Source organism: Dunckerocampus dactyliophorus, chromosome 7 (assembly GCF_027744805.1).
Source record: "Dunckerocampus dactyliophorus isolate RoL2022-P2 chromosome 7, RoL_Ddac_1.1, whole genome shotgun sequence".
NCBI lineage: Eukaryota > Metazoa > Chordata > Actinopteri > Syngnathiformes > Syngnathidae > Dunckerocampus > Dunckerocampus dactyliophorus.
This window is the reverse complement of record NC_072825.1, coordinates 30743200-30759007: the sequence shown is the minus strand read 5'-3', so window position 1 is coordinate 30759007 and position 15808 is coordinate 30743200. Positions and strand designations below refer to the sequence as shown.

Sequence of the window (15808 nt, the reverse complement as noted above, 5' to 3'; positions counted from 1 at the left end):
CTGACTGGAAATCTATTATTTTAAGATACAGTATTCCCTTGCTACATTGCCGTTCACCTTTCGCGGGCTTGCTCTTTCACTGATTTTTTTAACGTGCAATTTTGCACGTTTTTTTTTTAACAGCCTATGAATGCGCATTGTGTTGACCTGAGTGATGGTGGCCCCCCAGCCCATTAAAAACTCCATTCAAAGTCTCATTTTTTAGTGCTACGTTTGTGCTGTTTTGTGCAGTTAAAATGAACGTTTGTGCTGCTTTCATTTTTGAGTTATTAGTTTATTTTGTAGGTCAACTAAAATTCACCCAGCCTCCGACATGCTCAGAATGAAACCAAAATATTCAAATTTTTTAGTGCTACGTTTGTGCTGTTTTGTGCAGTTAAAATGGACGTTTGTGCTGCTGTCATTTTTGAGTTATTAGTTTATTTTGTAGGTCAACTAAAGTTCACCCAGCCTCCGACATGCTCAGAATGAAACCAAAATATTCAAATTTTTTAGTGCTACATTTGTGCTGTTTTGTGCAGTTAAAATGGACGTTTGTGCTGCTTTCATTTTTGAGTTATTAGTTTATTTTGTAGGTCAACTAAAGTTCATCCAGCCTCCGACATGCTCAGAATGAAACCAAAATAGTCAAATTTTTTAGTGCTACGTTTGTGCTGTTTTGTGCAGTTAAAATGAATGTTTGTGCTGCTTTTGTTTTTAAGATATTAACGGCTAAGTTTTTGGGCTATTACATAATCAGCCCCCATCATGCTCAGAATACAAACTAGTCCCGTATTTTTCCCGCTTTGTTTGTGCTGTTTTGTGCATTTAAAATTAATGTTTTGTGCAATTAAAATTAACTCTTGTGCTGTAGATAATAAGGTGATGAAGTCATCCCCACCCGGCATTCTTCAAATGAAACAAAAATCGTCTCATTCTTTTCATCTTCGTTTGTGCTGTTTGGTCCAAATACAATTCATTTGTTTTAATTTGTGGTTTAAATTTGTGCCAGCGACTATAAAAAAGTTTAAACGCTTAAAAAGTGGATAACAATGAAGTTAGTCACTCATTGGTAAATTTACTTTATTTGCACCAACCCCGTAGGGTTTTGTTTTTGGCCACCAATGAGGGACGACCTGTGTTTTGGCTTTACACAAAGCCATCGTCAAAGACGATCCGTGCAAACCATGTAAACTTGTTCTGGTCTGGTGTGATCTGGATAAGAAGGTGATGATTTAAAAAAAGAAAGTAAACTAGGTCCCCAACTTATGAACGTCCGACTTGCGAACATTCGCGGATACGAACACAAGCCGACTGGTCTATATTTTATTTTATTTTGCCTTCTAGTCGCTCCATCAGTATTTATACTGCTACTGTACATACTTGACCAGTAGAGGGCACTGTGACACTGCTAATGGGACCAACAGGTTGAGTAAGACGCTGGGGAGAAAAAGCTAAATTGTAGCTAGCTGTATGATACAACCCGGACAGAGCGTGTGATTAAAGTTTATGAAGAGTTAATAGGCCTGCTTAATTCTACACCACCCACAGAACACTACCTCTTTTAGAAGAGTCTAACCACCACCACCATTTGTCCTTTTTTTCAATAACTCCTCCTCCTCCTCCACAACGACGTATGCTCGACCACTCCTCTTCAAAGGTAAATAACATTTATCATTACGTATTATTATATCACTTTTATTATTGTTTTTTTCATTAATTATCCTGGTTTAATATTACTACTGCACCAAACTCATATTTACATACATACACATGTACTGTATATGTCCATGAAAGTCCATGAAAGCAGACATATTAACTTTGTGTTTTAGCCAAAACAACATATTCACACGTCAATTTTGATTTTGGAAAACAGTGATGGGCATTTTTGCCTCTTGTCTGATATGTTGCGGACCCAACCACTAACTGTAGGTTAATTTGGTCCATCTATGGCCTAACCGATTACGCCATTAATTGAAACAACAAGCTTCAACTTAATCGACTAAGAAAATGAACATGCTTGCATTTTAGTGTACATTATTCTATGCATTTGAGAGGGCTGCTGAACTCATACTGATACATCGAGCAGTAAAAATGAGCTGCAAAACCAATAAATGTATTGTACTGTGAACTCTCTAGGGTAATGGAGGACAAAGGTATACAAATCTAGCGTATCTTGCAGTGATAAAATGATCAACAAGGTGGACGTTGAAGTGATCATGCTCACCTGTTTCGGCAGTGACCGGCACACCTCCAAGTAAACACTGCACAGCCGCCGACCATCTCTCCGCCTCTGGTCTGCTCTCAGCCAGGTAGGCCCTCACCTGCCTGCGCCGTGACACCCCTTTACGCCTTTTCCCCGGCGGGTACCAGTAGAGGACCAGGAGAGGGGGCGCGGGGGCTCGGGGGCAGCTGCATCCCACCAGCTCCGACAGGGGCAGCAGGAGACGGGTCTCCTTGCCCGGTCGTGGTGACAGGCGCTGAATGTGGATGTGGACGTGGGTCAGAGTCAGGGCGTAGTTGGAGGCCGGAGCCGGCGTCGGGGAGGCCGAGGGGGAAAGCCCCCCAGGACCACCGGGGCTGTTGGGGCAGCTGTTGTTGTTGCTGTTGCTGCCGCTTCCCCAGCTGGCAAACTGGCCGTGAAGAAGGGCTTCTGATAGGGGGAAGGAGGACGGTTCTGGGGAGCGCATCCTTGCAAAAAAAAAAAAAAAAAAAGTCTACACTGAGCTTGTCAACAAATATTACCAAAGGCAAAAATGAGCATCCATCTTCATTTGGGAAGAATATCAGGAGTTTCCAGTGGGTAGTGTGCTAGTCCATCCAGTGTGCAGTCTAGTCCGCCAAGGACACTTCTATACACTTTACTCTACATCGTTTACATAAAAAAAACTTAAAAGCAGCCTGTCACAATAGTGTAAGAATAAGGCAACCTCGCAGCAAATACCCTTGAAATAATTACACAAGTTAAGCATGAGAGAGGCTAGGAAAATGTCATTAAATTAACGCACAGGGTTGGGTTTTTTTGTACAAGCTGCATGCTAAGTGCGCATTAGAATAAGGAAACCTAGCAGCAAATAGAACTCTTTAAATAATGACATACACTGATCAAATAACACTCAACTAAACCACACCTTGCTTAAACAAGAGGGCAAGAAAAACGTCATTCAATAAACGCACATGCTGCATGCTATGTGCTGGACAACATGATTGTTGGTCAGAAATAATAACAACAGGAGTGGCTGACAGCAGACTGACAGGTGAAAACCAGACCAAATAAAAAAAATTGAAAAACAAAGAAAAAAAACACCAAGCAGACAGTTCCAGGTGGCTCCTTTTGTTCATGTCATGGTCAAAATCCAAGTGTCACGTTCCCTCCCGGAGGTCTCTTCTCCTGCATGAAAACAATGTTGGTGTTTTTTAAGTACCGTCTTATCTGTCATGCAACTGGAATTTGTTCCCTCCAATTCACTTAGATGACAATTCATTATCTGTCGCCTAACACAAGCCAATCAAATTGTTTCACTTCAAAAGCTATCATCTTCCTATAAAGAATGGTTTCGTGCTGAGACAGAGAAGCACGCTGAAAGGAACAAACGTCTCATAAACGATCAATAATTCATGTAAGTGACAATGGCAAGTAACAAATTTTGCCGGACGGTAACTGTCCTACAAATTATTGGCGATAATCGATATTATTGGCAACATTTTTTGAGACCGTTTTTTCATGAATTATATGGCATAATAATGAGAGTACATCCTATCAAAAGTAATAAACTTTAATTTCTCAAGACTATTTAACATTATAATGTCAAGAGCCTTTAAATAACTTAAACAATGTAATACATTAAACAAAAAAAAAAGACAAAAAAACCCTCAATGAAAATATAAAGGACGCTCAGTCTCTTTTAGAAAAAAATTCCACTCCAAAATCACAATCATAACCAAAAACCAAAAAATAGACCCTGTCTGCATCATGCAGCGGGGCTCCAAGTGAGACAAACCCGGCGTCTTCCACCGCTGAGGGCGCCTGCTCAGCTAGTCTGATGAATTCAATTATTTTTCAGGTTGTTTGCTTTAGACGTGTGACTGTCGCGCACATACGGGCGAGTGTTGTCCAGCGTTTTGGCTACATCAGCTGTCGTTTGACTGATGATCACATCGTGAGACTCCAAAACTCACCATACTCCGTCAACTGTTCGTTCTTCAAAAGCCGTATTTAGGCCTGTCGCCATAATCGATAAATGGATTAATCAAACAATAAAAAAAACAGGTCGATAATTATGACGCCCCAGATAAATTGACATGCGCGTGTATGCGTGTGTGTTATCTGCTCGTCTCTCTGTACCACACAGGCTGGTGACAAGAGGGTTCACTCTGCATGTGTCTGTGTGCATTGGTACTATCGTGGAATGAACGGAGAGAATGAACCCTCATGTCATTCAGCCTCTCTGTGGAGGCGGGGCTACTAGTGAGTGGATACAGAGGGTTAGCAGTTATCTTCCTGAGGCAGCACACGCCAACATGAATGAAGGCACAGAAGCCATGGTTTCTGAGGCGAATACCACAGTCGACAGCCCCCATTGTGGGAATATTTCGGTTTTGAACAGGGTAAACAAGGGGAGAGAATGAACTCCAACGACGGACACGGACAGTTTTCTCAACTGGGAAAAAAAAATTGCCGATTGAGGTGCTTGGGCAGCGAAGCCTTCGTTCCGACAGTCAATGCTTTGGTTGGCAAATGTAAACAAAACAGCGCAAAACGGTGCGCGCTCACAGACAATGTTGCTTGCTACATTGCAAAAGAAATGCAACCATTCAATACGGTTATATGGCATATATCACATACATGCAGGCAACTTCTGTGTCAAGCTAATGTGGCTCACAAACGTACACTATACTGGAGTATCATCTCGTGGTTCAAATGTGAATTACACCTCTCATGACAATGAAAATAATTCCCCAAAAATGCTGCCGATAACATCGATTATCGACAATAATTTGTACCACAGTTGTTGACCAGCAACATTTTTTATCATGACAGGCCTATCTGTATTAAATTAAAGCTTTTTAACGCGCTACCCTGCTGACATTTTTCGTGGCATGTTTTTGCGGGGTGCAAAATGTATATAACTCAAACGGCGGGTAAGTTTGAGCATGTTTGTTTTGAGTTTGGCACGCCTGCTCAGGGTGAAGGAAAGTGGGCGGGGGACGCTTGCTATAGGCTGCGTGCTGCAATAGTACGAGCTACAGGTGATCGCCTTTTGTGATCGGCGTTGAAAGGCATTCATCGGCATATGCCGATCACGCGCTTTTCCATGGAAATCGGCCGATACTGAACAGTTGCCTAGTTACGTCATCTCAACTACAAAGCAAATGAAAACCATAACACCTTTATAACACCTGGATAACAAACTTTGCTGGACGATAACGGTCCTACAAATACTTGATACACGATTTTATTGTCAACATTATTTCGAGACCTTGTTCCCTGTTCGGAGGAAGTTCATCAACGAGGGATGCCGAGCTGTCATCACGGTGGATAAACTCTTCGTTAATGGACAACTTTACCGCGACCGGGAAGTAACACCGTGGCTGTATTGATATGGTAACTAATGATCTATCTCAACCAGGTAACTTTTCTTTCTATCTCGCAGCGCGCACACTTGTAGCGTTTACAATGTTACTGTCTGCTTCCACTTTACCCCTCCCCCCCGTTTTTTTTTCTCTCTCTATCCCACTGTATGTATGCACAGCCTTTCTTCTTTTTTTGTCCTTTTTTTTCTTCTTCTATTTCTTCCTCTTCTATTCCCCCCTCTGTCTCACGTTTTCTCCCCTCCTCATATTGTCACATATCCTCTTGTCTGCCAGCTGTCTCCTTCAATCAGCATCTCCTCACAGTGACATCATACACCCTCAAAGTCCAATCCCAACCAAATTCAAGCTATTCACACAAATACACACACGTGCACGCATTCTTCTACACATACACATCATATTCCACTATTGATACGGATATCACAACTACTCACAAGCACGCTCATCTCACTTATGCATAAACCCACATCACGTCCTCACTTTAGTTGTCTTAGTTCATTCAGGATTACTATGTTACACTTTGCCTATGTACAAATTAAGCATACATTATGTACTGTATATACTCCCATTAATTTTACTTCCAGGTACACATACTTTGCATTTGATCTTGTTTACACACACATCACCAAAAGCTAGTGTAGGATGAACTCACTACAGTTTGTCACTTGGAATGTCAGGGGAGTTGGGTCGATAGAAAAAAGACAAAAAATTTTTAATCATTTGAAAAACACCCAAGCAGACATTGTCTTATTACAAGAGACTCACATGTCCAAGTCAGCTGTCCATACACTTCACTCACCACAGTTCCCACACACATATTTAGCAAGTTACAACTCCAAACAGAGAGGGGTAGCTATTTTAATTAACAGGAGGGTGAATTTTACACTCCACAACACTATTACAGACACAGAAGGGAGATATATAATTATGAACATATCTGTTGATAATGTACATTTCTGCATTGCCAACATATATGGTCCGAATGTTGACGACCCCTCCTTCTTTCATGCCTTCTTTTCTTCTCTCTCTGCACATTTGGATACAAATATGATCTTGGGAGGGGACCTCAACTTAGTATTTAACCCAGAAGTGGACAGGTCTTGCCCAGCTGGGAGACATCGTGAGTCTCAATCAACATCGACACTGAAGAAATACATGAATGATTTTGGTCTTTGTGATGCTTGGCGCTCTTATCACCCTACTCACAGGGAATATACCTATTTCTCACCAGTGCACCACACCTACTCTCGTATTGACTACTTTTTGACAAGCAACTCAGTCATATCAGACATCTCAAACATTCACATACACCCTATCACCATTAGTGACCACGCCCCAGTCTCTCTTTTTCTCACTAACCAAACAATGAGCACTCCTACTAGATGCTGGAGATTAAATACATCATTACTAAAAGACTCAGACTTCCTAAAATACTTTGAAAGAGAGTGGACAATGTTTTTAGACTTCAATGACCAACCCGGTGTTTCGGCTAGTATTCTGTGGGAGGCAGCAAAAGCAGTAATGCGCGGAAAAACCATTTCATATTCATCATATAAGAAAAAGAAAGAGAGATTACTAGAATCAGAGTTGGAGAAAAAAATCCAACTCCTCGAAACCGCTCATGCTGACTCAAAGGATGAGCATATCCTAAGTAACCTAAGGAAACTGAAACTAGACTTAAAAGAAATTACTGACAAGAAAATTCAGTTCCAACTGCAGAGACTACGTTTGGAAAAGTTTGAGCATGGCAATAAACACGGAAAATACTTAGCTAACCAGCTAAAAGTCAATAAAGAAAAAAGCTCTATCTCCTCCATTAGAAACTCAGGAGGTCACATCACTCACCTCCCGGAAGAAATTAATTCTGTCTTTAGGAGCTTTTATAAAAATCTATATACACCTCAGATTAAACCATCTCTCCCAGATATCGAAACATTTCTCAACAACATAGAATTACCAAAATTAAATGACGAACAGGTGACCAACTTAGATGTACCCATTTCATTCATAGAACTCCATAACGCTCTACACCGGTTGCCGAATAATAAAGCACCAGGACCTGACGGTTTCCCTGCCGAGTTTTATAAAACATTCTGGCCATTACTATCTCCAATATTTCTTAGAATGGTTTTGGAAATTAAAGACAGTTCATGCTTGCCTCCAACCATGAACTCAGCTACAATCAGTCTCCTGCTGAAACCGGATAAGGACCCAACACTACCTTCCAGTTATCGTCCAATTTCACTGATTAATGCAGATCTTAAAATAATATGCAAAGCGTTAGCTATAAGGCTGGAAAAAGTTACCCCTCATATAATACACCCTGATCAATCAGGATTTATTAAGGGGAGAAACTCAACTAGCAATGTACGCCGTCTAATCAATCTGATTGATTACTCTATCATCCATAATTTAGAAACCACAATTGTCTCATTGGATGCTGAAAAAGCATTTGACAGAGTAAACTGGAAATTTCTCTTTGCAACACTACATAAATTTGGCTTTGGAGACTCATTCAGAACATGGATTAAAATACTATACAACACCCCGAAGGCCTCTGTTCGGACCAACAATCACATCTCTCCAGAATTTACTTTACAAAGAGGTACTAGGCAAGGGTGTCCACTCTCTCCCTCACTATTTGCTATCTTTATCGAACCTCTTGCAGCTGCAATTCGACAACATATAAATATTAAAGGGATCCACACCACAAATGTTCATCATAAGATAAGTCTTTATGCTGATGATGTATTACTCTTCCTGGATAATTCACATTCTTCACTTCACGAATCTATCTCACTCATTAACAATTATAGCACCTTCTCAGATTACTCCATTAACTGGTCTAAATCCACAGTACTGCCCATTAACTTTGGTTTCCAGAGCACCCCCTCTATACCACTGTGTTCAGGGAACATTAAGTATTTGGGTATTAACATTTCCTCCAACCTGTCAGACCTGATCCGCTTGAATTATACTCCACTATTGAAGTCAATAGAGGATGATCTTGCACGTTGGAGAACCTTGCCCATCTCACTTACAGGCAGAGTATCCACCGTGAAAATGATGATTTTACCAAAGGTTAATTATCTATTTTCCATGATCCCCACTAAACCATCTATAATTTGGTTCAAGTCATTAGACTCATATATAAATAAATTTCTTTGGAAAAATAAGCCAGCACGAATAAGTCTCAAAACATTACAAAAATCTAAAGAATATGGGGGCTTAGAACTCCCAAACTTCTCCAACTACTTCCTTGCAAACAGGTTACAGTATATCTTAAAATGGATCAACCCTAACCCATTGGATTATTTATGGCTAGACATAGAACAATCACTTAGCCACGAAATCCCAATTTGTAACCTGCCCTTCATTAGCCAAATCCTCCGAAAAAATAATTGTTTTAAAAGTATAAATATAAGCAACACTCTGACAGCTTGGTGGGAATTTTTAAAAATAACAAAATTCTCGCTCACTCCTTGCCAATACACTCCCGTCTGGAATAATCCTGACATCTTGCTTAAAAAGAAACCATTAAATTTCCCAACATGGCACGAAAAAGGAATAAGTTGTATGAAAAATATAATTATAGGAAACAACTTTATCTCATTTAACGACCTTGTTACACAGTATGGAATAAATCATAACAAATTTCTTGAATACATACAAATTAAATCCATAATTAAAGCAAGTTTCAGGACCATATCATGGGAAAGCAATACCACTATTGACCAATTTTTAAAAATATCTGCCCCTAAAACATTATCTAAATTATATATTCTACTTTCAAAAAATGACAACACAATTGGAGTACCAATCTCCAAATGGAGCTCAGATTTATCTACAAGCTGTGACCCTGAATTTTGGAAGCAAATATGTCTTAATGCTTCCCGGTTAATCAATAATCCCAACCTACAGCTGATTCAGTTTAAAATCCTTCATAGAGTACACTACACAGGACATAGAATGTTTAGAATGGGCTTAACTGACTCTAACATCTGTACACACTGCTCAGACCATAGAATAGATGACTACTTACACTCCATGTGGACCTGTGCTCCCATTAAAAATTTTTGGCACGGAGTGTGTGAGTACCTATCTTTGGCACTTGGGTTCTCCATTCCTACCTCTCCTTTACTATGCCTGCTGGGCGATCTCTCCACAATTGATGTAGAAACAAATCAAACACAGCTTCTCATCACTGCATTAAGCATCGCCAAGAAAACCATTCTCATCAATTGGAAATCAAGGAAGAAACTGAACATAGCTCTTTACAAAAATCTTTTGTTAGATCATATAGCTATGGAGAGAATGTCTGCTGAATCTAAAGAACAAATGTCAGAATTTCAGTCTATATGGGCACCAATAATTAATTCCCTGACCTGACTCTCAGGGGGGTGAGGGCATCTGTCTCTGCCCCTGGGGGTCTCGTTCATCTGGCGTGGGGTGTGGTCCTGGTCGCTGGGTGGGCCTGGTACCTCGGGGGCGGACGGTGGCGGGCTTGGTGTCCCGGGTCTTCTTTGCTGGGCTGCCTGCCTGGGGGGGCTGGTGGGTGGGGGTGGGGAGGGGTCCGGGTCGGGTGATGGGGCGGGGGCGGGGTCGGGGGGGTCGCCCAGGGGGCGGCGTTGGTTGGCCTCCGGGGTGGTGGGTGGATGGGGTGCTGCATCCTGCGGGTGCCGGGCGCCTACTGCTGCTGGGGGGGCCCGTGTGCGGCTGGTGGCGCTGGCTCTCCCTCGCCTCCTTTGCCTCTGGGGGTGGGGTGGGGACTGCCCTGGGCCCTCCTGCTCGGCTGCCGCGTGGGGCCGTCCGGTGTGGGGTGTGGGGGCCGGCCTCTCCCCCTGGTGGGGGCGCGGGTGCCTGAGCCCAGCTGCCCCCGCGGAGCCATCTCCCCTGGGTGGGAGGGTGGTTTGGGTTGCCCCTTTTTATTTATTTATTTTTATTTTATTTATTTTTTTTTAATTATTTTATTTTATTTTATTTTATTTCACTGATTTATGTGTGTGGTGTATGTGTGATAGGTGGGAGCTGCCTGTTATCCTCCGGCGCCTGTGGCTGTCCCCCGGGTGACGGGGGGCGCGGAGGTGGGGGTCGCGGATGTGCGGTTTGGGCTCGGGGTGGGGGGTGCGTGGTGCTGGGGTGGGGGGGATCCCTTGCTTTCTCCCCTCAGGGACGGGGCCGCTGTGGCTCGGTGGGTGGGGCGTGTGGGGGCCGTGGGCGGGTTGCGCGTGGGGGCGGGCGGCGTGGTGTCCATCTGCGTGGTGCTTCCCGGGATCGGCGGGAGGATGCTTGCTCCGGGGTGGGGCGGTCGGGGGGTGGCTTTGGCCGGGGGCTTGGGGGTCGGGCTGGCGGGGGGCTGGCGGGCGGTCCCTGCTGCCTGCTGGTGTCAGGCTGGTCCTTGCTTCCGGGCCGGCGGTTGTCTCCCTCCCTCCGGGGTTTCCCCCTTGGCGTGTTGGTGGATGGGCGGGGGGTGGGGCGGTGGCCGGTCTGTGGCGTGGCGGGGGGCGGGGCGGGCGGGGGCATCTGCTTGGGCGCCGGGCGGGGGGCCGCTCCTCTCGCGGGCCCGGTCGTGCGGTGCTTGCTTCTCTGTCCCTCCCTGGCGCCTCTGGCCTGCGTGCTTCGTGGGTGCGGCCGTGCTCCGCTCTATGTGGGGTCCGGTGCTCTTGTGGTCGTCGTGGTGTTGCTCCCTTGCCGGCCGTGGTGGTATGCGGGGGGCGCGTGGGCGCGGCTCCCGCTGTCCTGGTGGCGGTCGGATCTGCCTTGGGGGCGTGTGGCTTGTCCGTGGTGTTTGGCGGTTTGGGGGTGGCGCTGTGAACGCTACCTCCGGTGGGGCTCCGGTGTTGGGGGGCGCTGGGGGTATCGCCTCTGGGGGGTTGGGTGGGCCGGACTGGGCATCCTGGCGGGCCGGGTAGGGCCTGTGGTGTGTCCTGCGGCACGCCCGAGCCTGGGCTGTGGTGGGTGGCCGGTCGGTCATGTGTCCTTGGTCCCCCCCCTGCTCGGTTTGGGCGGCGTTGGGGTGTGGGGCCCCCGTCCTTCCTGTGCCACTGCACCACCTCACATATATATAGGACATTGGGGGGTGGCCTACGGTCGGGCGTGATTGGGGAGGGGAGCTGCCTTGCGGGGCTCCTTTGCTCCTGCTGTGCCACTGACCTGTTGCCCCCCAATTTTAATCGCAGAGTAGACACTTAGGGTTTGGGGGGGCTGGCCAGGTGAGGGGCCCTCCGAGCGGCAGCTGTCCCCCGATTTTAATTGCATCATTAGCTATCATCCACACTACACTACACACTACACACTACACACTACACACTCCATATACATGCACACAGATACACCATCCTCTTTTATTTTATTTTATTTATTTATTTATTTATTTATTTTTAATTGCATCATAGACACTATCACACCTTATCACATACACGGGTGGGGCGGGCTGGATTGGGGTGCCTTGTGCACCTCGGCGTCTGCCCGCCAGGGTCGGCGGTGTGGCCGGGGGCCTGGCCGTCGCGGTGGCTCGCCCGGGGCGGCCTGGCCTGTGGGGTGCCCTTGTCTGGTTCGCCTGCCCTTCCCTGGGGTGGCCCTCTGGGGCCTGTTGATGCCGGGGCTTGCGCCGGGGGGGGGCGGCTTGCGGTGCCCCCCCTGGACTGACACGTGCCGCGGGCGCCTCTGCGCTCTTGGGGCGGGTTCGGCGGTCTCCGGGGGGCGGTGCTGGTGCTTCGGGTGGCCCGTGTGCTGTCGCGGCGGCCGGTGGTTGCTGTGCTGTGGCGGCTGCTGGGGCGCCGGGCCAGCTGGTGAGTTGGGCTTGGTCATGCTTGCGGGTACTGTGGGCCTGGGTGGCGGGGTGGGGGTGGGGGGGCGGGTGCCCTGGGGCCGGGCTCGCTGGGGGGGGTCGTGCTCTGCCGGGCGCTTGGGCGTCTGTCGCCGTTGCGCTTTGTGCGCTGCCGGGCCGCTGTCTGTGTCCTCGCCTCCCCCGGTCTGTCTGTGGGCTTGTCGGGGGTGGGGCTCCGGTGCGCGGGTGGTGCGCTGTCGGCTCTGGTGGCATGTGGCTGGTCTGGCTTCTGGTGGTTTGTGGGGGCCGTCGGCTGGTCGGCTGCTGGTCTTGCCTTCTCGGCTCTGGTGCTTGGCCTCCCTGCGGCTTGGGGTGTGGTGCTCCCGCTCTCTCTTCGGGGTTTGCTGGCCCGCGGGTGTCGGTTGGCGCTGTGTGGTGGTTCGCCTGGCTGCTCGCCCGTTTTCCCGCCTGCCTGCTCGGTTTCCCGCTCTCCTCCTCGCTGACTCCCCTGTCTGCCTCGCTGGCGGCGTCCTACCGCTGGGGGGGTGTGGCCGGGTGTCTTCCTGCTCCCCGGCGGTCTGCGCTCTCCGCCCCTGGGTTCTGAGTCGTATGTCTGGGACCCCGGGGTCCCCGGCTCCGCTGCTCCTTGGGTTACCAACGGGGGATAGGGTGGGGCTTCCGGGTGTCGGGCAGTCGACCACTGTGTGTGTGTGTGTGTGTGTGTGTGTGTGTGTGTGTGTGTGCGCGCTTGAGTAAGTAAGAGGGTGTATGAGCGTGCGCATAGGGGTGTGTTTGTGCGTAGGAGTGTTTATGTGCGTGTGTGTGGGTGCGTAGGAGTGTGTATGTGCGTGCGTGTGTGTATTTTTATTTATTTATTTATTTTAGTTATTTATTTTGGGGGGGGGCATACAGGGGTTTGCTCCGTGGGGTCAGGTGCTGGGCGATACATCTCTGCCGCCCGTGCCTCCGCCGGGTGGGTGGAGGGTGTGCCTCCTGCATCCCTTGGCGGGGCGGCCCTGTGTCGGGGGTCGGGCGGGGGTTGGCCCGGGGCGGGCCGGGCTCCGCTCCCTGGGGGTGGGGGTGGCGGTGGGCGGGAATTGGCGCTTCCGGCGCGGGCGGGCTTCTTTCCGGCTGTGGAGGCGTCTCTGGGCCTGCCGGTTTGTGGCCCCCGGTACCCGTCTGCCTTTGTGGGGTGTGATCTCTCGCTGGTCTCAGGGGTTGGCAGTCCTCCGGCCCGCTGGCGCCCTGTCCTTGGCTGGGATTACCTCTCTTCGGCCCCTTACTGGTCTTCCCGGGGGGGGGGCTCTCTGGGCTGGCTCTTGGGGCACTGATCTTTGTGCTGCCTGCCCCTATGGGCCTGGTGGCCTTCTGGCGGCCGGGGCCCGGCCTTGCTATTTGGGGCGGGACTCTCTGGGAGGTGGAAGGCGGCCCCTTTCCTTTCATGCACTCTCAGTGACAATCACACGCCCACACATTCCTGCACCTTTATATATATATGAAGTCTTCCTTACATACAGAGATACCTGTACATATGCACACTCACAGTACATACGTACTTCCCCACATTACTCACTGAGTTATCCAGGGTGTTATTATGTTGTTGGTTTTATTACAGCGACGGTGATATCAGCAGTATGACTATATATATATATATGTGTGTATGTGCGGTATGTGTGTGTATATATATATATATATGTATATATATATATATATATGTATATATATATGTGTATGTATGTGTATGTATGTATATATGTGTGTATATGTATTTTTTTTTTTTTTTACAATGATGTGCATTACAGTAACTTTGATTCTATTCACTATCATGGATAATCATTTCATTACTACAGTTATGTGTGACTGTTTCAATGCGGTATTATCATGGTGATCACTATCATAATTCATCATTTCATGACTGCTATTGTGTGCGACTGTTTCAATGCAGTATTGTCATTGTGATCACTGTCATAGTTCATCATTTCATGACTGCTATTATGTCTGATTGTCATTGACAGCTTTGTCATTGTGGTTGTTGATATTGATTTGTCCTTTATCCTTGTTCGTCTTTATAGTTGTCACGGACATTTATTTGCTGATGTCGTTCTGTATGTTTCTGTTGTTCTGTCACAATTGTTGTTGTTGCTGCTGTTGTCCTTGTCTCTTGTCTCTCTTTTTTTTGTTTTTGTCCCCTCTCGCCCCCCCCCCCCCCCTTTTTCCTTTTCTCTTCTTCTCTGTCCTCTCCTGCTCCGGTCCGGTCGCTCCAAATTTGCTTTATAACAAGCATCAAGGTAAAAAGAAGAAAAAAAGAGAAGAAAAAAAAAAAAAAAAAAAAAAAAAATTCCATATAACGTAAAGCGTCAAGTCGGTGCAAGTTCAGAAATTCGATTTGTTTAGCGCTTGGTGACGCCTTCTGACGCTTCACGCTCTCATTGGCTGATTATTGGGGCACCGCCTCCGCTCTCATCTCATTGGCTGAGTTATACAGCACGTACGTGAGTTTGTGTGAGAGACAGGCTTGTCCCTTCAACCTCCTCCCTCTTCGTAGTCCCCCTGAAACTAACTTAAACAATTAAGTTGTTACAAATTAAAATTTTGCACACAGCAAAAAAAAAAAAAAAAAAAAAAAAAAAAAAAAAAAAAAAAAAAAAAAAAAAAAAAAAGCTTTTTAACGCGCTACCCTGCTGACATTTTTCGTGGCATGTTTTTGCGGGGTGCAAAATGTATATAACTCAAACGGCGGGTAAGTTTGAGCATGTTTGTTTTGAGTTTGGCACGCCTGCTCAGGGTGAAGGAAAGTGGGCGGGGGACGCTTGCTATAGGCTGCGTGCTGCAATAGTACGAGCTACAGGTGATCGCCTTTTGTGATCGGCGTTGAAAGGCATTCATCGGCATATGCCGATCACGCGCTTTTCCATGGAAATCGGCCGATACTGAACAGTTGCCTAGTTACGTCATCTCAACTACAAAGCAAATGAAAACCATAACACCTTTATAACACCTGGATAACAAACTTTGCTGGACGATAACGGTCCTACAAATACTTGATACACGATTTTATTGTCAACATTATTTCGAGACCTTGTTTTCATGAATGTAATGACGACCTATTAACGTGAGTGCACCGTATTAAGAAAGTATTGTACATTGTAATTGGAATGTCAATAGCTTTTACAATAAAATAACTTAAAACATGCACGGAAACGTGACGTAAAACAATATTTCCCCAAAGTGTATTGATTAGATAAAATAGAGCAGTAGAAAACCAAAAGAAAACACGGATGATGCAGTCAACACTGCCATCCACACAGCCCTTTCTCACCTACAGGGCCAGGACACATACGTCAGAATGCTATTTATAGACTATAGCTCTGCTTTTAATACAGTCTGCCCCCACAAACTCACAGATAAGCTCCTCACACTTGGCCTGTCACCCTCCCTCTGTAACTGGGTGTTTAACTTTCTAAC

The 15808-nt window shown here is 46.6% G+C and overlaps 1 protein-coding gene across 2 annotated transcripts in view; it reads right to left on the bottom strand.

The window, feature by feature from the left end:
• sphk2 (sphingosine kinase 2) overlaps positions 1-15808 on the bottom strand; it is a 43944-nt gene that overhangs the window by 24062 nt on the left and 4074 nt on the right. Inside the window, exon 2 of one of the 2 annotated variants that reach the window (XM_054781021.1) lies at positions 2207-3370. In XM_054781021.1, the coding sequence (XP_054636996.1) occupies positions 2207-2669 (463 nt within the window). In that variant the 5' untranslated portion in view covers positions 2670-3370. The remainder of the gene's footprint in view (positions 1-2206; positions 3371-15808) is intronic. The other variant, XM_054781020.1, reaches the window with a different exon arrangement.